The sequence below is a fragment of the Dendrobates tinctorius genome, unplaced genomic scaffold (genome assembly GCF_039654945.1).
Source record: "Dendrobates tinctorius isolate UK_male_01 unplaced genomic scaffold, ASM3965494v1 ptg000342l, whole genome shotgun sequence".
NCBI classification, from domain to species: domain Eukaryota; kingdom Metazoa; phylum Chordata; class Amphibia; order Anura; family Dendrobatidae; genus Dendrobates; species Dendrobates tinctorius.
The window spans coordinates 1,680,743-1,706,638 of NW_027362008.1; the positions used below are offsets into that span (position 1 = coordinate 1,680,743).

The window sequence follows — 25,896 nt, forward strand, 5'->3', positions numbered from 1 at the left end:
AATAGGAATTTAAAAGTTCGGCCTTCTCAACATCCTGTCTTACCATTTCATCATTTTCATCCTGTAAAAATCCTATAGCATCTTTGACTTTTCTTTTACTTTTGACATATCCCCAAAATCCTTTATTATTGCTTTTGACATCTCTTGCAAGCCTCAATTCATTGTCAGCTTTAGCTAATCTGATTTGGGCCCTGCAGGTTCTGCAGACAGCATTATATTCTTCTTTAGATATGCCTCCCTCTTTCCATTTTATAAACATTTTTTTCTTCCTTTTTAGCATGTGCTTAAGTTCTGTGTTCATCCACCCAGGTTTCCTTAAATGCGTCCTATTCTTCCCTCTTTTCGGAATTGTTAACAATTGTGCTTTGAGAATTTCATTTTTCAAGATTTCCCATCCTTCCTGGACATTTTTGTCTTTAAGGATATCCAGCCATTGGATCCCTCCAATTCTCTTTCTGAATCCCTTAAAATCTGCCTTTCTGAAATCTAACCTTGACGTCTGAGTCTTCACAGGTCTTCCTCCTCTAGTTATCCAAAATTCTAAAAAATAGCATGGTCGCTACCTCCTAGGGTCCCAGCCACTTTTACCTCCTCAACCATTTCCTCCCTGTTTATAAGGATTAGATCCAAGGTAGCAGTTCCCCTTGTTTTCTCCCCTACCTTTTGGAAGATAAAGTTGTCAGCAAGAGAGGATAAGAATTTCCTTGACCTGTTAGTTTTGCCTGAGAGAGATTCCCAACAAATGTCTGGATAGTTGAAATCTCCCATGACAACTATGTCATATTTTTTGGAGAACTTGGCCATTTGATGCATAAAGAGTTCATCCATATCTTCAGCTTGCACAGGCGGCCTGTAGTAAATGCCTACAATGGTGTCCTTTCCATTGTTCTGTCCTTGTATTCTTACCCAAACAGTTTCCACAGAACTCCCGGTCTCTGAAGCTTCAATCTCTGTGCAGATATACGCGTTTCTAACATACAATGCGACACCTCCTCCTCGTTTATCAAGTCTGTTTATTGCAAATAAGTTGTATCCTTCTAGCCTTGTATTCCAATCATGTGTATCGTCCCACCACGTTTCAGTGATTCCAATGACATCATATTTCTTTTCCTGTGTTAGTAGTTCCAATTCTCCTTGTTTGTTGCCCATGCTTTGTGCATTAGTATAGAAACATTTTAGTTTGTGATTGGTTTCTCTTTCTTCAATATTTTTATTAATTAGATTCTTTTGTCTTTGTTCTTCCTTTCCACTTCTAATAGCAGAGTTCTCAATAGCATTTGTCAGGTGTATGGCTTTTTCTGGTCTTTTGCTTCCCTTCCCACGTTGTTCTAGTTTAATGCTCTCCTTACAAGTGTAGCAAGGCGACTTCCAAATAGATGTTTTCCAGTCTTCGTAAGGTGCACCCCATCTCTAGCAAGTAGTCCATCGTAAAGGTAATTCACTCCGTGATCCATAAATCCAAATCGTTGCTGACGGCACCATCGACGTAGCCAGTTGTTCACCTGCAGAATCTTATTCCACCTCCTTGTCCATGGCCATCCACTGGGAGGATGGAAGAGAAGACCACCTGCGCTCCCAGTTCTTTCACTATCTTGCCTAAGTCTTCAAAGTCTCTGCAGATGGTTTCCAGGTCGTTTCTTGCGGTGTCATTTGGTGCGGCAATCGACTTTCTCCTCAGTGCAGGAGTAATCATCTCTGTTCCCGAGCAGGAGCATTCTACAAGCTTTTACTCAAACCTGTTTGTAATACCAAAAAAGGATGGCTCGGTTTGTCCCATACTAGACCTCAAAAGGTCAAACAATTGGGTCCACCTACGCCACTTCAGGATGGAGTCGATCCGGCCGGTGATTGCCTCTATGGAGGATCAGGAATTCCTATGCTCCATAGAAATTCAGGACGCCTACCTGCACGGCCCCATTTTTCAGGGATATCAAAGATTTTTGCGCTTCGCTGTCCAGCAGCAGCATTCCCAGTTTTCAGCCCTACCATTTGGGCTGGCAACAACCCCCACAATTTCTACGAAGATTATGGCAGCAATGGTAGCTATATTAAGGGTCAGAGGTATAGTATTAGTCCCATATTTCGACGATATTCTTGTCAAAGCACCCTCCTTCGATCAGGCTCAGAAAATCCTATCTGCGGTTCTAATCATGCTGTCCCAGTTTGGTTGGCTCTTCAACAGGAAAAAAAATACTGCATTATGCCAACACAACGCCTAGAGTTCTTAGGAATGCTAATCGACACCCGCCGCTCCAAGGTCTTTCTTCCCGAAAGGAAGTGGATTACTCTCCGGCAGGGAATCTACTCTCTGCTAGAATCCCGACTCCTATCTTTTCAAGTTGCCATGAGGGTCCTGGGGAGGATGTTGGCAGCTTCAGAGGCGATGCCCTTTGCCCTGTTCCGTTCCATTATACTTCAGAAGGACACCCTCATTAAGTGGTACAGGACCATCTCTTCACTGGATTGCCCCTTCCTCCCTTCCAGTCAGGCCGTCCCTCAAGTGGTGACTGACCTCCCCCTTGTTTATCTGGGACGGTCCTTTCCCCCTGTCCACTGGCAGGTGATAACTGCGGATGCCAGTCTCCTGGGCTGGGGTGCGGTATTCCGTCACCTAGCAGTCCAGGGGAGATGGTCGAGGCGAGAATCTTCCCTGTCGATCAACATTCTAGAACCAAGGGTGGTCTTTCCAGCACTTCTACATTGGAAAGGATGCCTCAAGGATCAGCCTGTCCGGATTCAGATGGTCAGTGCCACAGCGGTGGCATACATCAATCACCAGGGGGGAATCAGGAGTCCCAGGGCATCAGCTGAGGTATCCAGAATCTTCAGCCGGGCGGAAGCTGCGATTCCGGCAGTTTACATCCCAGGCACAGACAACACGGCCACCGACTTCCTCAGTCGGGAGGGGCTCGCAGCAGGAGAATAGTTCTTACATCAGGACGTGTTCCATCAAATCTGCCGGGTATGGGGAACTTCTGGCATCGCGATAGAACAGAAGGGTCCAATAGTTTGTATCCAGGTGCCGCGATCCTCAGGCAATAGGGGGTTGACGCGCTGGTTATTCCCTGGTCACAGTTCAGACTCCCTTACCTGTTCCCTCCCCTTCCTCTCCTACCCAGGTTGCTAAAGAGGATCAGGAAGGCCATATTGATCGCCCCGTACTAGCCCAGGAGGGCCTGGTTCGCAGAAATTATAAATCACCCCTGGAGACCCCCCCCGACAGACCAGCGCTCCTGGCACAGGAACTGTTTTACCACCCGAATTCTCGGTTGCTCAATTTGACGGCTTGGCCATTGAAACCACAATACTGAGAGCAGCGGATTTTTTTCGGACCAAGTCATTAATACAATCATCCAGGCTAGGAAGCCATCTTCTTCAGGGTCTATTATCAAGCCTGGAAGGCTTATTTTGGCTGGTGTGAGTCTAATCACATCTCACCTATAACCTGTTCCCTACCATCTGTCCTAACTTTCCTCTAGGCAGGATTAGATGCTGGTCTTGCCCTAAGTTCCCTGAAAGGCCAAGTATCTGCTCTCTCTATTCTTTTCCAATGGAATTTGGCCTCTAGCCTGCAGGTTAAGACCTTTCTTCAAAGGGTGGCACATACAGCTCCTCCTTACAGATCCCTAGCAGATCCATGGAATCTTAACCTGGTCTTGGAAGCCTTGACAGATTCACCCTTGGAGCCCCTCCGGGAAGCTCCCATATCCTGTGTGTCCTGGAAGGTGGTATTTCTCGTAGCCATCACCTTTATTAGGCGGATTTCAGAGTTGGCGACCCTGTCCTGTCGCCTTCCATTTTTAATTATGCACCAAGACAAGGTTGTTTTGCGCCCCCCCCCTTCCATCCTTACCAAGGTGGTATCTGCCTTCTACCTGAGCGAGGATATAATCTTTCCATCATTTTGGCCCACCCCAACTCATCCTCTGGAGCGTTCTTTCAATAAGCTGGACCTGGTCAGGGCAATAAGGGTCTACCTGGCTAGGACTGCTCCTTACAGTGAAACAGACTAGCTCTTTGTCATTCCCAATGGGGTGAGAAGAGGCCTGCTGGCCTCTAAGGCGACAATCGCCCGGTGGACTAGAATGGCAATTCTGGAAGCCTACCGGGTGAAGAACAGGGTGTCCCCTGTTGGGGTCAAGGCTCACTCAACCAGGGCGGTGGGCGCCTCCTGGGCGGCACACCATAGGGCAGCAGCCATGCAATTGTGCAAGGCAGCTAACTGGTCATCCATTCATATCTTTTCAAGGTTCTAAAAGGTCCATACCTATACTTCAGCGGACGCCAGACTAGGCAGAATTTTTCAGGCGGCAGTGGTGAGTGCTCTGACCTGAAGGAAGTTTCTGTCTTCTCCCTCCCCAGGGACTGCTTTTGTACGTCCCACAGTTTCTGTGTCCCCCAATGAGATGAAAGAGAAAACATGATTTTGGTTGCTTACCATAAAATCTGTTTCTCAGAGTCTTCATTGGGGGACACAGCGCCCTCCCATGATTATGTCACTTACAATGATTATATGATTGGCTTACATGACAATGTCTCCTACTGCTTTTTCACTAACTGATTGTCCTACAGCCTGTCAGAGGGTTGTATACTGTGGAGATGGAGTTAACATTTTTTCCATGGCATAGCGTCAACCTCCTAGAGGCAGCAGCACACACCCACGGTTTCTGTGTCCCCCAATGAAGACTCTGAGAAACAGATTTTACTGTAAGCAACCAAAATCCTGTTATCTCCACTCTATTACATTACCAGTGACTCTGTCACACCAATTAATGTAATGCCCACACATTGTAGTGTCCGGAACATTGCAGTGTCTATATATTGTAGTGCCCAGTACATTATGCCCTGTAGACTGTAGTAACCAGTACATCGTAGTGCCTGTACATTATAGTGCCCATACATTATAACCAGCTTGTGTTTCAGGAGATGCCCACCCTGTAAATTAAGGGGTCTCTACTTGCTACAGAAATGCCATGCATGTGGACGCTAACTGCGGTTTAGGCACACTGTTGGGCTCTTGAGGAGGAGGTATTTGGATTCGGGAGTGCTGATTTTGCTGGATTTATTTTGGTGGGAGCCATATAGCTTTTTCCAGATCCTTTGTGCTACCAGTAATGTGGAAGCCTCTATATTTCCATAAAAGATGACGGACCTGAATGGGAACTTGATTTTTTTGTGAATTGAGATAAAGCTTTCATTGGAAACATTTTACAGAACATTTTGATTCACATTTATCCTGCGCTCTACACTGAGCACTTACATTGGCGTTTCCCTCTAAATATACAAAATACGTGATCCAGATGAATCCTCGAGGGATTCAATCACTAATGGGGCAGCACAGTTACTGTCTAGCCTTTGTTCAGCGTTGTCTGTCTTTTCAGAGATGCACAAATCTGTGGCCGAACGCACTTTTAAGCACGCTTGAAAAGATGGACACTGCCGGACCACAGGTTGGCATCCACAGTGTCTCCATCTGCCTCATTATAGGGAATCATCTGCCAGAGGTTCCATCTAAATCTCAAGCTCAGTCATTTATATGGCAACATGGGATGAAAAATATGGAAAGAAAAGATGGAAGGAATATTAACAAAGGTAAAGGAAAACTAAATTTGTGCTTTCTAAATCATTAAGAGGTGTGAAGGCGGTGCTGTTATTCATTGGTGCACCGCCAGACTCTACAGGAGCAGCTGCGCCATCACCAGACGCTTCTGCTGTCATGTGGACAGCGGATAAAACTTCACTGCTCCAGAGACTCCACACGATACCACACACTGATCATCATCATCACACGCCAGATCATCATCATCCCACGCCGGTCATCATCATCACACACCGGTCATCATCACACGCCAGACATCATCATCAAATACTGCTCATCATCACGCTCTGCTAATCATCATCATCATCGCACACCTGTCATCATCATCATGCGCTGGCCATTATCACATACCTGTGAAAACATCTCCCGTAATCTCCTCCTTCACGTCACTCACACACGGCTGATCCCCCCTCGTCATCGCCTCTTCTTCTGTCTCAGCCTTCACTTTATTCTTAGTCGGATCTTCCCCCTGATATATCAGATGTAACAATAAGCACAATACAAGAAACCACCAAAATCTGTGACATCTATGACCTCGCTCAGAAATGTCCCCCCATATACAGATCCGGTACAGGGCTCAGCGCCATCTACCTGATGATCCTCCGGGATGTTGTGATTCTCCTCTGGACAGTCCTGGGGATACAGAGGACGGGGACATCTCTCTGGTGGATTTCTCCTCCTGGATCCATCTGTAGGAAACACACAGTGATGGAATAGATTGTGTCATGTGATGATGAGATCATAGGAGTTGTAGTAGGTGATCACAGAACAAACATGACAGTCTTCCCTCCTCACCCTGCTGATCGGCCCATATTGCGATCGCCTTTTGTGCTCCATGTATAACCTCAACCTTAATATCAATCAGATCTTCACCCTAAAAAGAAAAATGTAAGAAAAATGTAACATGAGCTCAGGTCCCATCATTTCATGGTCAGTGTCATGACTCAGGACGGGGTGTTTCGGTCTCCGTCCTGTTTAGGTTGTTAGAATCTGTTAAGTTTTTGACTATCCGCTATTTTCTTGTGGTGTACTGGCTGCTGGTCTTTTTCCTCTGGTGCTGGGTTTGTCTTCCGTCAGGTGTTTGTATCACTCTTTATTAACCAGCACCTGTCTCCCACTCCTTGCTGGACAACAGTGTTAATCCGCTTGAGCTCTGCCTTAGTGCTTTGCCTTCTGTGTGTGTAATTTGTGCAGTGCTGGGACCTCTGGTTCTGCAAGTCTTAGTTTCTGTTTTCAGTTGGTTTCTGCAGCCTTATCTGTGTTTTCTATTAGGGACCCGTTTTTGCACCCAGTCCTTAGATCTTTCAGGGACCCCCCTCCCCCTATCTCTAGGTCTTCTCTTGAGATTAACCTAGAATCGTCGGTGGGTCAATTCGCAAGGAATGGGTCGCCCACTCCATCATAGAGTATCAGCCTAGTCAAAGTGCAGGGTCAGTTTTCACCCTTCTACCCTAGTCCTGTGTTGCAGATCCATAACACAGGTCAGGCTTAATTTAGTTCGCCTCTCTTTGGTTCTGGGGCTCCAATTTAATTCTGGTGTTTTCAGGGTCCGGTATCGGTGATACTTCCGTTTACTCGGCTAGAGGAGCTGACCCAGGTTATCTGTAATCATTGTGTCTCTGTTTGACTGAGCTCTGATGTGTATGACCCGGTTTGTCCCCTGACTATTGCTTCTGTCTTACGCTTCTGTACTGTTCCGTCTTTCCTGGTTCCTAGACCCGGCTCACCCCTGACTACTCTCCCGTCTAGCCCTTTGGTTCACACCCTCCCGTCTGGCTTCCGACCCTCGGCTCACCTCTGACTACGCTATGGTCTCGTGCTTCGGATCCCGCGCTCCCATCGGGTTGTTAGCTCCGTCTCCCTCGGCTCTCCATAGCAGCTACCCAGACGCTCAGTTACTTTTTTCCTCAGTTTTCAAATTTTTGCTGAAAGTAGAAATTGGTGTGAACAATTGTTTTTTCCCCTCTTCTGCTTTTGTAGATTGCGGGTCCTCAGTGAATTTAATGGACTCTAAATTGATGGCACATTGTGAGATAGGGACAGTCAGGTTGGGGACGCCCATGAAGGTTGTGGCTATTGACTCTACACCTCTTACCAAGGACGGGATCCATTCCGTATAAAAATAATTCATCCTTAAGGTGGGCTCTGTGTCCAGTTTTGGGCACCACATTTTAAAAAAGACATCAAGAAACTGGAGCAAGTTCAGAAAAGAGCGACCAGAATGGTGACCGGTCTGCATACCCTGTCTTATGAGGAAAGGTTGCAGGATTTGGGAATGTTTAGTTTGCAAAAGAGAAGACTGAGAGGAGACTTAATAGCTGTCTACAAATATCTAAAGGGCTGTCACATTGTAGAAGGATCAACTTTATAAATGTCTGATGTCTGCATCCGTGTCGTCCGTCAGTCTGGAGGGTATTCCGGAGTACCTGAAGGACTTCGAGGATGAGTTCTCCGAAAGTGAGGCTGAGGGGTTACCACCGTACCGCCCTTTTGATTGTGCTATTGGCCTGATTCCTGGGGCTAAATTGCCTAAGGCCAGATTATTCAACCTTTCTGGCCACCATGAAGGAATATATATCTAAGCGTCTCCACAAGGGTCATATCCGCCCTTCTGTGTCTCCTGTAGCTGCAGGATTCTTTTTGTCAAAAAAAAAAAAAGACGGTGGTCTCCGCCCATGCCTCGACTTTCGGGAACTTAATAAGATTACTGTAAGAAACACATACCCTCTTCCACTCATTCCCGAGTGTAACCAATTGTCAAGGGCCAAATGGTTTTCAAAGCTGGACTTGCGGGGGGCATATAACATTATCTGGGTACGGGAAGAGGATGAGTGGAAGTCTGCATTTCTCACTTCTGAGGGGTTGTTTAGTTATGCCATTCAGTCTGACCAATGCACTAGCGGTCTTCCAGAACTTCATCAATTATGTGTTCTCTGATTTCATTGTGTGGTTTGTGGTTATATATTTAGATTATATTCTGGCTTATTCATCTGATAAGCAGGACCATATTGCTCATCTTCTAGCAGTTCTCCAGAAACTCAAGGAGAACAAGCTCTTTGCTAAGTTAGAGAAATGCTCATTTTTGTCCAGGAACTGTCTTTTTTTGGGTTCATTGTATCCGGCGAGGGGTTTCATATGGATCAAAAAAACCAAGAACAGGCAGAGATGCTTACCTGTATGGACAGGCCTCAGTACAAATGCACTAACAGGGTGCAGCGGACCCAAGTGAAATGGCAACTGCCCAGTGCTAACTATAATGCATCCCGTGTGAACAGAGGCCACAGTTTACGGAACCATTTGGGCCCGACTGCACCCTGAAAAAATACCTTACGTATATTGATATGTTTTTGTGCACTTTATATATTTTTTCGGGGTGCAGGCAGTAAACTGTGGCCTCTGTTCACACGGGATGCATTTTAGTTGGCACTAGGCAGCCCCTCTATATGGTGTTACTAAGAGGCTGTGAACCATATACTCTGCATTCCCTGTGTGAACATTGCCATATATGGATTTTATCTTTTTTGCACTGATGTGACACACGGCCAATCCCTGATTGTAGGCTGACTGTTTTATTAGGTATTATTGCATCTGTGCAGTTGCCATCTCTCTTGGGTCCGCTGCACCCTGTTAGTGCATTTGTATTGAGGCCTGTCCATACAGGTAAGCATCTCTGCCTGTTCTTGTTTTTTTTTTCTCAAACATTGGAGGATTTTTCCTCTTTCTGTGGTTTTCATGTTTTGTATGGATCCCAAGAAGGTTCAGGCCATTGTGGATTGGGTACAGCCCCATGACCTGAAAGGACGTCAAAGCTTCTTGGGATTCACCAATTATTATCGGGGGTTTATTAGGGGCTTCTCTCAAGTGGTCAAGCCCCTCATTGATTTGACGCAGAAAGGGGCTAATGTGAAGAACTGGTCAGCCTCAGCTGTAGCGGCGTTTTTGTCTTTGAAAAAATGCTTCATGACTGCCCCAGTCCTGGTTCAACCAGATCCATCTGAACACTTTGTGGTAGAGGTTGACACCTCAGAGGTGGGGGTGGGGGCGGTGTTGTCTCAGGGGCCAGCCACATTGACCAATCTGAGGCCATGCGCCTTCTTTGCTAAGAAGTTCTCCCCGGCAGAGAGGAACTATGACGTGGGCAATCGGGAACTTCTGGCTGTTAATTTGGCTTTTGAGGAATGTAGGCATTTTTTGGAGAGGGCGGTGCATCCAATTACTGTGGTTACCGATCACAAGAACCTGGCATACATTGTGTCTGCTAAAAGATTGACCAAGAGGCAGGAAAGGTGGTCTCTTTTTTTTCCCCCGTTTCCAGTTCTAGATCACTTTTTGTCCTGGGTCCAAGAATTTTAAGGCTGATGCCTTGTCATAGAGTCTGGATCCAGTATCTCCCCCCGAACCTCCATCCTTCAACCCGGGGTGGTGGTGGCTCATGTGTCGTCATATTGGAACGGGAGATTCGAGAAGCTGAGTCACAGGATCCTCCTTCTAAACCGGTGGATAAACTGTTTCAATTCAGTTTTATCTCGGGGTTCTCCGGGAGTTCCATGACTCGGCTCTGAGTGGACATCCTGGAATCTCAGCTACTCATGGGGCCATTGCGAGGGTTTTTTGGTGGTCCTCGCTTATGTCGGATGTGAGGAAGTTTGTGTCTGCCTGTGAAGTTTGTGCCCGTGCTAAGAGCTCCCATAGCCAGCCGGCCGGGGAATTGATGCCTTTGCTAATTCCTGATAGACAGTTGGCACATTTGTCTATGGATTTTATCACCAATCTTCCCTCTTCCAAGGGGAATACTGTCATATGGGTGGTGGTGGACAGGTTTTCTAAACAAGCACACTTCGTACCCACAGTGGCTTTGCCCTCTGCAGAGACCTTGTCTAGGTTCTTTGTGCAGCATGTGGTTCGGCTGCATGGTGTGCCCTTGAGTGTGGTGTCTGATCAAGGAGTGCAGTTTGTGTCCAGGTTTTGGAGGGCCTTTTGTAAAAGGTTGGGTGTTGTGTTGTCCTTTTCGCCGCATACCATCCAGAGTCCAATGGTCAGACTGAGCGGACCAACCAGTCTTTGGAGCAAATTTTGCGCTGTCTACTACTAGACAGGATGATTGGTGTGATGCCTTACCAGTAGCGGAGTTTGCATTCAATAACCGGGTTGATCACTCCACAGGCATGTCCCCTTTCTTCTGCAATTAAGGGTTTAACGCACACATCGGGGAGTTTTCCCGTTTGGACTCTGGGTGCCCAGGGGCTGATGTGGTGGTACAGCGGTTGGGGAATTATGGCAGGAGGTCCAAACAAATATTGGGGAGGCTCAGAGGAAGTTTAAGGTTTTTGCAGACAAAAGACGGGCAGTGGGACCTACGCTCCGGGTTGGGGAAAAAGTTTGGCTTTCTACTGGGAATATTAAACTTAAGGTTCCTTCAGCGAAACTGGGGCCTAACTTTATTGGCCCTTATGAAATCACGGAAGTAGTTAACTCGGTGGTGTTTCGGTTGCGCCTCCCGTCCTTTAGGATCCCCAATGTATTTCATAGGGCCCTGTTGAAACCATTGGGGCTGTTAAGGAGGGGTCATTGGTTCCCTCGCCACCCATTTTGGTAGATGGCCAGATGGAGTTCGAAGTGCAGCGCATCATGGATACTCGGATGGTCCATCGTGCCCTTCAGTATCTGGTATACTAGAAGGGTTATAGTCCGGAGGACCCATCTTGGGTTCCGGTGCGGTCGATTCATGCCAATCATTTGGTTCGATCCTTTCATGCCCGGTTTCCTGGGGGTCCAGTGGGCCCCCCGTTGAGAGGGGGACACTGTCATGACTCAGGACGGGGTGATTCTGTCTCAGTCCTGGTCAGGTCAGAGTTAATTTAGTTTACCTCTCTTTGGTTCTGGGGCAGCTATTTAATTCTGGTGTTTCCTGGGTCCGGTGTCAGTGATACTACTCGGCTAGAGGAGCTGACCCGGGTTACTCATCTGTAATCGTTGTGCCTCTGTTTGACTGAGCTCTGCTGTGTATGACCTGGTTTGTCCCCTGACTATTGCTTCTGTCCTCCGCTTCTGTACTGTTCCATCTTTCCTCGTTCCTTGACCCCTCAGCTCACCCGACTACTCTCCCGTCTGGCTTCCGCCCCTCGGCTCTCCTCCGACTACGCTATCGTCTCCTGCTTCGGATCCCACGCTCCCGTCCTCCCGGCAGGTTAACTCCGCCTCCCTCGTCTCTCCATGCTTCGCGCACCCAGCTTGTTTCAGGCTCCCGCTCTCCCCTCTTGTAGCGGCGTGCGTGAACCGCTGTCCGCTCTGCATCCCTGTTAACCCTGCAGCGCCCCCTAGACGTAATCCCCTGTGACACCAGCCCTGAGTCATTACAGTCAGATGTTATGGGGGCTTCAGAGTCATCTACCTGATGATCCTCCAGGATGTTGTGATTCTCCTCTGGACAGTCCTGGGAATACAGAGGACGGGGACATCTCTCTGGTGGGTTTCTCCTCCTGGATCCTTCTGTGGAGACACACAGACTGAATACATGATCTGCCGTGTATCTGTCTATATATGAGACACGTCTCTCAGAACCAGTAATTCTATGTTTATGTATCAGGGACTAAATTACATTGTTGTGGTCCTCACCACCGGTACCGAGGTCCCAGCACATTGTGGGGCCCAAGTATGAAGTGATAATCAGCAAGGCCAAAGCCTAATGCTCTCTGCTCTGCACTCGGAGGATGAGGACCCTGAGGAGAAGGACAGAGAAGACCCTCGTCAGTCAGATGGAGGAGCCGCACTAAGAAACACAACTTCTCCAAGAATCCTATCCACCAGGGATGGAACCACAGAGGAGCTGGAGAAAGCTCCACATTTCTATCCAGCGGTTTCTTCTCTCCTAATTCACCGTTATGGAGTTTGGGGTAAGGACGGTTACCATTTACCAGTGATTGTTTTCTGAGAGATCATGAGGTCATCATGAGGATACAGCCTCCCTCCTGGACAGGATCCTCTGGGATCACTCTAAGAGGAGAGAACCTGCTGTCCTCCTATTATAACACGAGTTACTGTATTTTATTAATTTTTAAAGAGATAAATCCCAACATCCGCCTCGATATAAACACAAAAATAGTCAGCAAGTGCACGGGAGGACGGTGTTGTCGGGAGCACCCGGTACGCAGTGGTTAGTGCCTATCAATGTGTAGAAATGACAACTAGAGAGCAGACACCGGGGTCATGGGCGCTGACTGATGTACACGGGGAGCCAAGGAGAGATTGTCTGGTCAGATTCCACAGAAAAGCCCCATAATACATATTCTACTGAACAAACGGGAGACTTGGACTTATTATTTTCACCCTTGTGCGGCCCGATGTCCCTGCAGGGCCAACACCTGCGTCCCCATCCCACTTGTATTGTACTGATCAGACCCCATGAAGAGAAAGAGCAGACCCCCTGACATTTTGCTGTCATTGAGCCCCTGAGTCTAGGACACCCTGTCCCATGCATTCTGACGTCATGTGATAAGGCCCATTAACCCCTTCCTGATATCTAGTGTTCAATCATGGAGGATACCATGCGCGGATCTGTGGCTCAAACTCTGATTCCTACTGTTTAACCAGTTCACTGCCACTGACAGCCTGACAGTGCCATTTAAAGGGAACCTGTCATGTAAAACAATGCTAATAACCTGCAGACATAGGGTTAACCTGCAGATTAATAACATACTGAACCTGCCCGGTGTCAGCACTGAGAGCCCCGCTGCTGGGAGGAAATGAACTTTAGTCACACTCGGCAGCTTTCGACTTCTGGTCATGGCATTTCGGCCGGAGCAGCTACAGTCACCAATCAGTGTGCAGAGAGCGGCGGCTGGTACCAAGCCGCCGGCTCTGACTGACAACCAGCTCAGCATTAGAGCCCGCTATGACCGCCTTTGGCCTCCAGAACACCCCTGTCTCTGCCACCAAGGTTTCACTATAAAGCCCGGTATGAATAGGATCTCAGGTTGTAATCCGCATTAGTTTTGCTTTGTCTCCAAAAATGAGAACAAAAAAAAAAAGTATAAACATATTTGTCATTGTCACGTCAGGTTTTCTCTCACACGGTAAACGCCATAAGAAAAAAAACATCAAAAACATAAAGATCACCTCCCTACCGAAAAAGGTGGTACCTCTCTCCCGCATCAGTTTTTTTACAGAGCATTAACGGAACTTCAGCCTAATACTAACACAACACTCTAAGAAAAAGGAATTTCTATAATCATTAAACTGCGTAGAGGAGACACCACGTGACTTTTTGACTAAACTGTATTTACAATAAGTGCGCACCCCACGCGTGTAGGGAGGGAATATACGGGTGCTGTCATGGGATCAGAGAAATACCGTTAACGGTAAGTAACTACGATTTTCTCCTTCCCCCATGACGGCACCACGGAGAGAATTGCAAAGACTATCTATTAGGGGGGGCCACTGCCTCCAGCACCCTTCTGCCAAACGTTAAGTCTGAGGAGGTGGCTAGGTCCAGCCGATAGTGGTTGAAAAAAGTTGAAGGAGAGGACCAAGTAGCGGCTCTACATATCTGCTCAATGGAGACGCCTGCTCTCTCTGCCCAGGAAGTTGACACCGCTCTTGTGGAATGGGCCGTTATTCTGCCTGGGATGTCTGCGCCTTCTGATGAGTACGACAAGGTGATGGCGTCCCTTATCCACCTCGCAAGCGTGCTCTTTGATGCCTTTCGCCCTTTCTTTGGCCCCTGGAAGCAGACAAAAAGAGACCTATCCTTCCTACACTCCCTGGTTGCCGCTAAGTATTCCATTAGGCATCTCCTGACATCTAATGTGTGCAAGGTCTCTTCTCCCTTGTTTTTGGGATTGGGGCAAAAGGAGGTGAGAGAGATTTCCTGAGTTCTGTGGAATCGGGACGCTACCTTCGGCAGATAGGCTGGGTCTGTCCTAAGTACCACCCTGTCATCCAGAATCTGTGTAAATGGAGGGAAGGGTGACAGGGCCTGGATGTCGCTAATTCTACGGGCTGATGTGAGGGCTACCAAAAGGGAGGTCTTGAGAGATATTAATTTTAGCGGTGATTCCTGCATAGGCTCAAAGGGCGGCTTGGTCAGGGCTGAGAGTATCAAGTTTAGATCGCAGGGAGGGGTGTTTAGGGAAGACACGGCCTGGATCTACCGGCTGCCTTAATGAACCTGGACACCCAACGATTCCCTGCCAAGTCACAGTTGTATAGGGCCCCCAGGGCTGCCACTTGAACCTGTGCTGGTAGCTAAGCCTTGCTCTAAGCCCCTTTGTAGGAACTCTAAGATCTTTCATATGGGTACCTTCCCCTTTGGACTAGCCATTGATACTGAAAGGAACTTCCTCCATACCCTCCCGTACTGTTTAGTGGTTATCAGCTTCCTGCTTCGCAGTAGAGTGGATACTAAATTTTGGGAGAAGCCTCTGTTGGTTAATAGAGCCCTTTCAAATTCCAGGCCGTCATATGTAGGTTCTCCACCTGGGGGTGCAGTACTGGGCATTGGGAGAGTAAGTTCGGGATAACCGGGAGGACCTAAGGATCGGAGATGGACATTCTCCTCAACCAAGAGAACCACGTCCTTCTCGGCCAGAAGGGGGCTATTAATATTACCCTTGCTTTGCCCTCCCAAATCTTCCTCAGAACTGATGGAATTAAGGCTATTGGTGGGAACGCATATGCAAGGGGAAAGTGTCAGGGGATCATAAGGGCGTCCATGGCTATCGGGTCCCCGGATGGGTCTATGGAACAGAATGTTTTCACTTTCCGATTCGTCTTGTTGGCGAATAGGTCTATGTTGGGTTTTCCCCATAGCTTTGTGATCTGATTGAAAACTTCCTGGTTCAACTCCCATTCGCCCTGTCTTAGCTGTGTGCGACTTAGAAAGACCGCCATCACATTGTCTGACCCTTTTATGTGTAATGCCGTCAGTGAGCCTAGGTTCCCCTCTGCAAAGTGGAAAATTGACTTTGTCACCTCCATAAGGGTACGGGATCTCGTGCCCCCCTGATGATTAAAGTAAGCCACTACAGTGCTGTTGTCTGAGAACACTCTTACGTGGTGGCCTCTGAGGGAGTTTAGAAAATACAGGAGGGCGCGCTTCACCGCTAATAGCTCCTTCATATTCGAGGAGGCTGTCTTTTCGTTCCCTGTCCAGGCTCCTTGTGCTACCTGGTTGTCCCAGTGAGCCCCCCACCCCCTGGGGCTTGCATCTGTAGTAAGGATCTGAGGGACCGGTATCACTCAAGGAACCCCCCTGGATAGGTTGGATGGTTTCGTCCACCACTGTAGAGAGCGAGCTGTTATGGCTGAGATGTTTAACTGCCCTTCTAAATTCCCGTGAAGAGAAATCTCTGCCTCTAGTATCTCCCACTGGAGATCTCTTGTATGAGCATGGGCCCACTGGACAGCTGGTACTCAGGCTGTCATAGAGCCGAGCAAGGAGATGGCCTTCCTGAGTGTCATTAGTGTCCGTGTTATTGCTCCTGTTGCTAGCTGTTCTATGTGTAGCCTTTTCCCTTCGGTGAGCCGGCACTCCTGCCTGATGGAATCTATGGTTATGCCCAAATATTCTTGCACTTGGCTCAGAATTAACAGAGATTTTGGTAGGTTCAGCAGCCAACCTAGGTTGGACAAAGATTCCATAGTCTGATTCAACTGGTCTCTGCAATGACCGGGTGAGTTGTCTACTACTAGGAAGCCGTCCAAGTATGGGACTATTAGGACGTCCTGTTCTCTCAAGTGTGCCATGACCTCTGATATGATTTTCATGAATACTCTCGGGGCGATGACCAGCCCGAATAGGAGGGCTTTGAATTGGTAATGCTTTATTTCTCCCCCTATCGTGACTGCTATTCTGAGAAACCGGCGGTAGTCCGTGTGTATGGGGACATGATAGTACGCATCTTTCAAGTCGAGTACCGTCATGTAGCAAGCTGGAAACAACATCTTTACTGCAGATTTTATTGTTTCCATCTTGAATGGAGGAATCACTAGGCATTTGTTTAACCTTTTTAGGTTCACTATCGTCCTGAACGTCCCATCTGGTTTTTTCCGCAAGAAGATCAGGAATAGAAGCCTTCTCCTTTTTCTTGGTGGGGAACCTCCTGCAACACCGATTTCTCCACCAGGGTCTGAATCTCCTGTTGTACTGCAACTTGCTCTTCTATCGACTGCCTCTGTGGGGTCACTACGAAAGAGGGTTTGGGTGAGCTGTGGAATTTTAATTTGAGACCTGTTTCTACGATACTTAGGATCCAGGAACTGCTTGATATCTTTTCCCAGGTCGGGAAGAAGAGGCTCAATCTTCCCCCTACCTGGGAGACACCTTCATTGGGGTTGCTTCTTGTCTGCCGGTTTCCCGAACATGAACCCCTTCCCTTTGCCTCTTCTATCTTCCCACTTATCCTGGGAGTTTTTAGGTGGCTTCCTTTGGATAAATTTCCTGCTCCGAAAACGTTTGAAGGGGAAATCGGATGGGTTAGGGAAAGACTTCTTTTTATCCCCTGCTTTCTCAAGTATGTCGTCCAGTGTAGGCCCGAAAAGGAATTAACCTTCACAGGGGATGGAGCACAACTTTGTTTTTGTTTGCAGGTCTCCCGTCCAGAACTTGAGCCATAGAGCCCTTCTAGATGCATTCGAGAATGAGGCTGCCCTGGCTGTCAACCTGATTGAATCCGCGGATGCGTCCGCTAGAAATGCCGCTGCTCCTTTCATTAACTGGACGGAGTCCAGGATTGCTCCCCTTGGCGTTTTGTTCCTTAGATGGTTGTCCAGCTGGTCCTGCCACACCATCAGGGCTCTGGCTATGCAAGTGGCAGCTATAGCGGGTTTTAGTCCTCCTCCGGCTGCTTCCCAGGATCCTTTTAGGAATGTATCCGTTTTTTTGTCCATAGGGTCTTTCAGCGTCCCCATGTCCTCGAACGGTAGAGAAAATTTTTTCGAGGCTTTTGCTATGGCTACGTCCACTTTCGGCGCTTTGTCCCAAAACAAACAGCTTGGCTCCTCAAAGGGGTATTTCCTTTTTGGTGCTAGGAGGCCCTTTTTCTCTGGCCTTTTCCACTCCCTCTGTATGAGCGCCAGGATTTTATCGTTCATGGGAAAAGACCTCCTTTTCTTCTGCTCCAACCCACTAAACATGGCGTCCTGAATGGTTCTTTTAGGCCTGGTGTCTACTAGCCCCATAGTGGTTCTGATAGCCTTTATTAAGTTATCCGTCTCTTCTATAGGGAAGCAGCTGCGACCTTCATCCGCAGAGGACGAGGAGCTATCTGTGTCCGATGACGACGATTCGATCTCCCTATGACTAGGATCTGACTCGGGTTCCTTACTTTTGAGTTTCTTATGCTTTTTGCTTTTTCCCTGAAGGGGTTTGAAGGTGTTATCCACCTGGTGGGCAATTAGGGCTCTAAGGTCAGAAGCGAACCCTGGGGATTCCTTGCATATTGTATGTTCAATGCAGGACTGGCAGAGCCCTTTTTCCCATGCCGTGGGGCGTTCCTCCTTACAAAGTGGGCAAATCTTGTGGTTGGCCTTCTGTCTGCACTTCTTCCCCTATAAGAGGAGGACAGGCCCTAATTACAGCATATACGTTCACGTAGTCCACTTACCCGCCAGACTGAAGAAGGATACCAAATCAGACGTGGGCCCCGGATCTGCATGCAGCTTGTCCTTTGGGACCCCTGCCCCCCTGGACTCCTTGCTGCGTCAGGACTCCTAACGGCTGCTGCTGCCGTATCGCTGTGATTGCGGGCGCGCGAGGGATACCTGCGCCAGCTGGCGCTTCTCCAACCCCGGTACCTGCTCCAGCCGCCATGTAGGACGCCATCCTGAGGGAGGACGGATCTTCATGCTGCCGCCTCTCCCCCTGCACACCCTGGATGCCCGCTGATCCCAGCGGTGGCGCCTCGGGCAACCGCCCCAGCTGGGACACGGGGCTCCCGCTGCCATCATCCAGACTGATCGGCCCCGGCATCTGGTAAGTCTGTAGGTTCCCTAAGGGGACAGAAAACCAACTGATGCGGGACAGAGGTACCGTCTTTTTATCGGTAGGTTTCCTGTCCCCGTGAGGTGGATCCCCTCTCTCCGTGGTGCCGTCATGGGGGATGGAGAAACATTGATATTGATTTCTAGGATTGCAGCGTCCTATAAGAGGCGCTAGAGACCCCGTCCTCTGTATCTGGTGAGAGGAAATTTACATTGTTATTTCCCATGGGGCACACAAGTATCAGCCAAGAGGGAGCAGCCGGACGCTGACCACGACTGATGACGACATTGAGCCTGCACTGATTCTGAGGGATGGACGAGCGACAGCGGATTAGGGAGAAAATCATCAATAAATTAACCCCGACTCTGCTGAGTAACAATCCACAACAGACATCGGGACCGAAAGAACTAACAGGAGAGAACGGACAAAAGGACGGGACATCTGCAGAGAAAATGTGACCGATGCTCTAAGGAAGGAGAAAGATTCTGAAAGAAGAGAACGAAGACTCAAGACTGATGAAGACGAGACGACAGCGGAGAAACCGCGACTCACAGATCAGAAGAAAATAATCAGGGAAATGAAAGCTGTTGTCAGACAGAGAAAATGTAGAGAAAACCAGAGCAAGTCTGGAGAAAACTCATCTATTATAGGAGGACGCCGGAGAGACGTCATCACATCCACCGGAGCCAACAAGGAGCCGCGCTGCTCACCTCGTGGTGTAAGAGGCCGGAGCTCCTCCATCATCACCGCCTGGTACCGATCCTGGTGTCCTTCTAGATACTCCCACTCCTCCATGGAGAGATAGACAGCGACGTCCTGACACCTTATAGGAACCTGACAACAACACCGTCATCACCCAGAATCCTCCAGTGCTGTATAATGTCCCAGCAGTCACCTCTCCTCTCATCACCCAGAATCCTCCAGTGCCGTCCTGTATAATGTCCCAGCAATCAACTCTCCTCTCATCACCCAGAATCCTCCAGTGCCGTCCTGTATAATGTCCCAGCAGTCACCTCTCCGCTCATCACCCAGAATCCTCCAGTGCCGTCCTGTATAATGTCCCAGCAGTCACCTCTCCGCTCATCACCCAGAATCCTCCAGTGCCGTCCTGTATAATGTCCCAGCAGTCACCTCTCCTCTCATCACCAAGAATCCTCCAGTGCCGTCCTGTATAATGTCCCAGCAGTCACCTCTCCGCTCATCACCCAGAATCCTCCAGTGCCGTCCTGTATAATGTCCCAGCAGTCTCTTCTCCGCTCATCACCCAGAAACCTCCAGTGCCGTCCTGTATAATGTCCCAGCAGTCACCTCTCCCCTCATCACCCAGAATCCTCCAGTGCCCTCCTGTATAATGTCCCAGCAGTCTCTTCTCCGCTCATCACCCAGAATCCTCCAGTGCCGTCCTGTATAATGTCCCAGCAGTCTCTTCTCCGCTCATCACCCAGAATCCTCCAGTACAAACCTGTATAATGTCCCAGCAGTCACCTCTCCCCTCATCACCCAGAATCCTCCAGTGCCCTCCTGTATAATGTCCCAGCAGTCTCTTCTCCGCTCATCACCCAGAATCCTCCAGTACAAACCTGTATAATGTCCCAGCAGTCACCTCTCCCCTCATCACCCAGAATCCTCCAGTGCCCTCCTGTATAATGTCCCAGCAGTCACCTCTCCCCTCATCACCCAGAATCCTCCAGTGCCCTCCTGTATAATGTCCCAGCAGTCTCTTCTCGGCTCATCACCCAGAATCCTCCAGTGCCGTCCTGTATAATGTCCCAGCAGTCTCTTCTCCGCTCATCACTCAGAATCCTCCAGTGCCCTCCTGTATAATGTCCCAGCAGTCTCTTCTCCGCTCATCACCCAGAATCCTCCAGTACAAACCTGTATAATGTCCCAGCAGTCACCTCTCCCCTCATCACCCAGAATCCTCCAGTGCCCTCATGTATAATGTCCCAGCAGTCTCTTCTCCGCTCATCACCCAGAATCCTCCAGTGCCGTCCTGTATAATGTACCAGCAGTCACCTCTTCGCTCATCACCCAGAATCCTCCAGTGCCGTCCTGTATAATGTCCCAGCAGTCACCTCTCCCCTCATCACCCAGAATCCTCCAGTGCCCTCCTGTATAATGTCCCAGCAGTCTCTTCTCCACTCATCACCCAGAATCCTCCAGTGCCGTCCTGTATAATGTCCCAGCAGTCACCTCTCCGCTCATCACCCAGAATCCTCCAGTGCCGTCCTGTATAATGTCCCAGCAGTCACCTCTCCGCTCATCACCCAGAATCCTCCAGTGCCGTCCTGTACAATGTCCCAGCAGTCACTTCTCCGCTCATCACCCAGAATCCTCCAGTGCCGTCCTGTATAATGTCCCAGCAGTCACCTCTCCGCTCATCACCCAGAATCCTCCAGTGCCGTCCTGTATAATCTCCCAGCAGTCACCTCTCCGCTAATCACCAAGAATCCTCCAGTGCCGTCCTGTATAATGTCCCAGCAGTCACCTCTCCCCTCATCACCCAGAATCCTCCAGTGCCGTCCTGTATAATGTCCCAGCTGTCACCTCTTCGCTCATCACCCAGAATCCTCCAGTGCCGTCCTGTATAATGTCCCAGCAGTCACCTCTCCCCTCATCACCCAGAATCCTCCAGTGCCGTCCTGTATAATGTCCCAGCAGTCACCTCTTCGCTCATCACCCAGAATCCTCCAGTGCCGTCCTGTATAATGTCCCAGCAGTCACCTCTCCGCTCATCACCCAGAATCCTCCAGTGCCATCCTGTATAATGTCGCAGCAGTCACCTCTCCTCTCATCACCCAGAATCCTCCAGTGCCGTCCTGTATAATGTCCCAGCAGTCACCTCTCCGCTCATCACCCAGAATCCTCCAGTGCCATCCTGTATAATGTCCCAACAGTCACCTCTCCGCTCATCACCCAGAATCCTACAGTGCCGTCCTGTATAATGTCCCAACAGTCACCTCTCCGCTCATCACCCAGAATCCTCCAGTGCCGTCCTGTATAATGTCCCAGCAGTCACCTCTCCCCTCATCACCCAGAATCCTCCAGTGCCGTCCTGTATAATGTCCCAGCAGTCACCTCTTCGCTCATCACCCAGAATCCTCCAGTGCCGTCCTGTATAATGTCCCAGCAGTCACCTCTCCGCTCATCACCCAGAATCCTCCAGTGCCATCCTGTATAATGTCGCAGCAGTCACCTCTCCTCTCATCACCCAGAATCCTCCAGTGCCGTCCTGTATAATGTCCCAGCAGTCACCTCTCCGCTCATCACCCAGAATCCTCCAGTGCCATCCTGTATAATGTCCCAACAGTCACCTCTCCTCTCATCACCCAGAATCCTCCAGTGCCGTCCTGTATAATGTCCCAGCAGTCACCTCTCCGCTCATCACCCAGAATCCTCCAGTGCCGTCCTGTATAATGTCCCAGCAGTCACCTCTCCGCTCATCACCCAGAATCCTCCAGTGCCGTCCTGTATAATGTCCCAGCAGTCACCTCTCCGTTCATCACCCAGAATCCTCCAGTGCTGTCCTGTATAATGTCCCAGCAGTCACCTCTCCGCTCATCACCTAGAATCCTCCAGTGCCGTCCTGTATAATGTCCCAGCAGTCACCTCTCCGCTCATCACCCAGAATCCTCCAGTGCCGTCCTGTATAATGTCCCAGCAGTCACCTCTCCGCTCATCACCCAGAATCCTCCAGTGCCGTCCTGTATAATGTCCCAGCAGTCACCTCTCCCCTCATCACCCAGAATCCTCCAGTGCCGTCCTGTATAATGTCCCAGCAGTCACCTCTTCGCTCATCACCCAGAATCCTCCAGTGCCGTCCTGTATAATGTCCCAGCAGTCTCTTCTCCGCTCATCACTCAGAATCCTCCAGTGCCCTCCTGTATAATGTCCCAGCAGTCTCTTCTCCGCTCATCACCCAGAATCCTCCAGTACAAACCTGTATAATGTCCCAGCAGTCACCTCTCCCCTCATCACCCAGAATCCTCCAGTGCCCTCCTGTATAATGTCCCAGCAGTCTCTTCTCCGCTCATCACCCAGAATCCTCCAGTGCCGTCCTGTATAATGTACCAGCAGTCACCTCTTCGCTCATCACCCAGAATCCTCCAGTGCCGTCCTGTATAATGTCCCAGCAGTCACCTCTCCCCTCATCACCCAGAATCCTCCAGTGCCCTCCTGTATAATGTCCCAGCAGTCTCTTCTCCACTCATCACCCAGAATCCTCCAGTGCCGTCCTGTATAATGTCCCAGCAGTCACCTCTCCGCTCATCACCCAGAATCCTCCAGTGCCGTCCTGTATAATGTCCCAGCAGTCACCTCTCCGCTCATCACCCAGAATCCTCCAGTGCCGTCCTGTACAATGTCCCAGCAGTCACTTCTCCGCTCATCACCCAGAATCCTCCAGTGCCGTCCTGTATAATGTCCCAGCAGTCACCTCTCCGCTCATCACCCAGAATCCTCCAGTGCCGTCCTGTATAATGTCCCAGAAGTCACCTCTCCGCTCATCACCCAGAATCCTCCAGTGCCGTCCTGTATAATGTCCCAGCAGTCACCTCTCGGCTCATCACCCAGAATCCTCCAGTGCCGTCCTGTATAATCTCCCAGCAGTCACCTCTCCGCTAATCACCAAGAATCCTCCAGTGCCGTCCTGTATAATGTCCCAGCAGTCACCTCTCCCCTCATCACCCAGAATCCTCCAGTGCCGTCCTGTATAATGTCCCAGCTGTCACCTCTTCGCTCATCACCCAGAATCCTCCAGTGCCGTCCTGTATAATGTCCCAGCAGTCACCTCTCCCCTCATCACCCAGAATCCTCCAGTGCCGTCCTGTATAATGTCCCAGCAGTCACCTCTTCGCTCATCACCCAGAATCCTCCAGTGCCGTCCTGTATAATGTCCCAGCAGTCACCTCTCCGCTCATCACCCAGAATCCTCCAGTGCCATCCTGTATAATGTCGCAGCAGTCACCTCTCCTCTCATCACCCAGAATCCTCCAGTGCCGTCCTGTATAATGTCCCAGCAGTCACCTCTCCGCTCATCACCCAGAATCCTCCAGTGCCATCCTGTATAATGTCCCAACAGTCACCTCTCCGCTCATCACCCAGAATCCTCCAGTGCCGTCCTGTATAATGTCCCAACAGTCACCTCTCCGCTCATCACCCAGAATCCTCCAGTGCCGTCCTGTATAATGTCCCAGCAGTCACCTCTCCCCTCATCACCCAGAATCCTCCAGTGCCGTCCTGTATAATGTCCCAGCAGTCACCTCTTCGCTCATCACCCAGAATCCTCCAGTGCCGTCCTGTATAATGTCCCAGCAGTCACCTCTCCGCTCATCACCCAGAATCCTCCAGTGCCATCCTGTATAATGTCGCAGCAGTCACCTCTCCTCTCATCACCCAGAATCCTCCAGTGCCGTCCTGTATAATGTCCCAGCAGTCACCTCTCCGCTCATCACCCAGAATCCTCCAGTGCCATCCTGTATAATGTCCCAACAGTCACCTCTCCTCTCATCACCCAGAATCCTCCAGTGCCGTCCTGTATAATGTCCCAGCAGTCACCTCTCCGCTCATCACCCAGAATCCTCCAGTGCCGTCCTGTATAATGTCCCAGCAGTCACCTCTCCGCTCATCACCTAGAATCCTCCAGTGCCGTCCTGTATAATGTCCCAGCAGTCACCTCTCCGCTCATCACCCAGAATCCTCCAGTGCCGTCCTGTATAATGTCCCAGCAGTCACCTCTCCCCTCATCACCCAGAATCCTCCAGTGCCGTCCTGTATAATGTCCCAGCAGTCACCTCTTCGCTCATCACCCAGAATCCTCCAGTGCCGTCCTGTATAATGTCCCAGCAGTCACCTCTCCGCTCATCACCTAGAATCCTCCAGTGCCGTCCTGTATAATGTCCCAGCAGTCACCTCTCCGCTCATCACCCAGAATCCTCCAGTGCCGTCCTGTATAATGTCCCAGCAGTCACCTCTCCGCTCATCACCCAGAATCCTCCAGTGCTGTCCTGTATAATGTCCCAGCAGTCACCTCTCCGCTCATCACCCAGAATCCTCCAGTGCCGTCCTGTATAATGTCCCAGCAGTCACCTCTCCGCTCATCACCCAGAATCCTCCAGTGCCGTCCTGTATAATGTCCCAGCAGTCACATCTGCGCTCATCACCCAGAATCCTCCAGTGCCGTCCTGTATAATGTCCCAGCAGTCACCTCTCCGCTCATCACCCAGAATCCTCCAGTGCCGTCCTGTATAATGTCCCAGCAGTCACCTCTCCGCTCATCACCCAGAATCCTCCAGTGCCGCCCTGTATAATGTCCCAGCAGTCACCTCTCCCCTCATCACCCAGAATCCTCCAGTGCCGTCCTGTATAATGTCCCAGCAGTCACCTCTCCGCTCATCACCCAGAATCCTCCAGTGCCGTCCTGTATAATGTCCCAGCAGTCACCTCTCCGCTCATCACCCAGAATCCTCCAGTGCCGTCCTGTATAATGTCCCAGCAGTCACCTCTCCTCTCATCACCCAGAATCCTCCAGTGCCGTCCTGTATAATGTCCCAGCAGTCACCTCTCCGCTCATCATCCAGAATCCTCCAGTGCCGTCCTGTATAATGTCCCAGCAGTCACCTCTCCCCTCATCACCCAGAATCCTCCAGTGCCGTCCTGTATAATGTCCCAGCAGTCACCTCTCCGCTCATCATCCAGAATCCTCCAGTGCCATCCTGTATAATGTCCCAGCAGTCACCTCTCCCCTCATCACCCAGAATCCTCCAGTGACGTCCTGTATAATGTCCCAGCAGTCACCTCTCCTCTCATCACCCAGAATCCTCCAGTGCCGTCCTGTATAATGTCCCAGCAGTCACCTCTCCTCTCATCACCCAGAATCCCCCAGTGCCGTCCTGTATAATGTCCCAGCAGTCACCTCTCCGCTCATCACCCAGAAACCTCCAGTGTCGTACTGTATAATGTCCCAGCAGTCACCTCTCCGCTCATCACCCAGAATCCTCCAGTGCCGTCCTGTATAATGTCCCAGCAGTCACCTCTCCGCTCATCACCCAGAATCATCCAGTGCCGTCCTGTATAATGTCCCAGCAGTCACCTCTCTGCTCATCACCTAGAATCCTCCAGTGCCGTCCTGTATAATGTCCCAGCAGTCACCTCTCCGCTCATCACCCAGAATCCTCCAGTGCCGTCCTGTATAATGTCCCAGCAGTCACCTCTCCGCTCATCACCCAGAATCCTCCAGTGCCGTCCTGTATAATGTCCCAGCAGTCACCTCTCCGCTCACCACCCAGAATCCTCCAGTGCCGTCCTGTATAATGTCCCA

The 25,896-nt window shown here is 49.8% G+C and overlaps 2 protein-coding genes across 3 annotated transcripts in view; both read right to left on the reverse strand.

The window, feature by feature from the left end:
- LOC141074937 (uncharacterized) overlaps nucleotides 1-25,896 on the reverse strand; it is a 153,404-nt gene that overhangs the window by 84,328 nt on the left and 43,180 nt on the right. The window lies entirely within an intron of this gene.
- The window catches only part of LOC141074931 (uncharacterized), a 1,026,924-nt gene that overhangs the window by 12,854 nt on the left and 988,174 nt on the right, over nucleotides 1-25,896 (reverse strand). For both annotated transcript variants that reach the window (XM_073562254.1, XM_073562256.1), the window contains exons 4-8: nucleotides 19,289-19,412; nucleotides 11,991-12,088; nucleotides 6,395-6,473; nucleotides 6,191-6,288; nucleotides 5,951-6,068 (exon numbers count right to left, since the gene is read on the reverse strand). In XM_073562254.1, coding sequence (XP_073418355.1) covers nucleotides 5,951-6,068; nucleotides 6,191-6,288; nucleotides 6,395-6,473; nucleotides 11,991-12,088; nucleotides 19,289-19,412 — 517 coding nt within the window. The remainder of the gene's footprint in view (nucleotides 1-5,950; nucleotides 6,069-6,190; nucleotides 6,289-6,394; nucleotides 6,474-11,990; nucleotides 12,089-19,288; nucleotides 19,413-25,896) is intronic.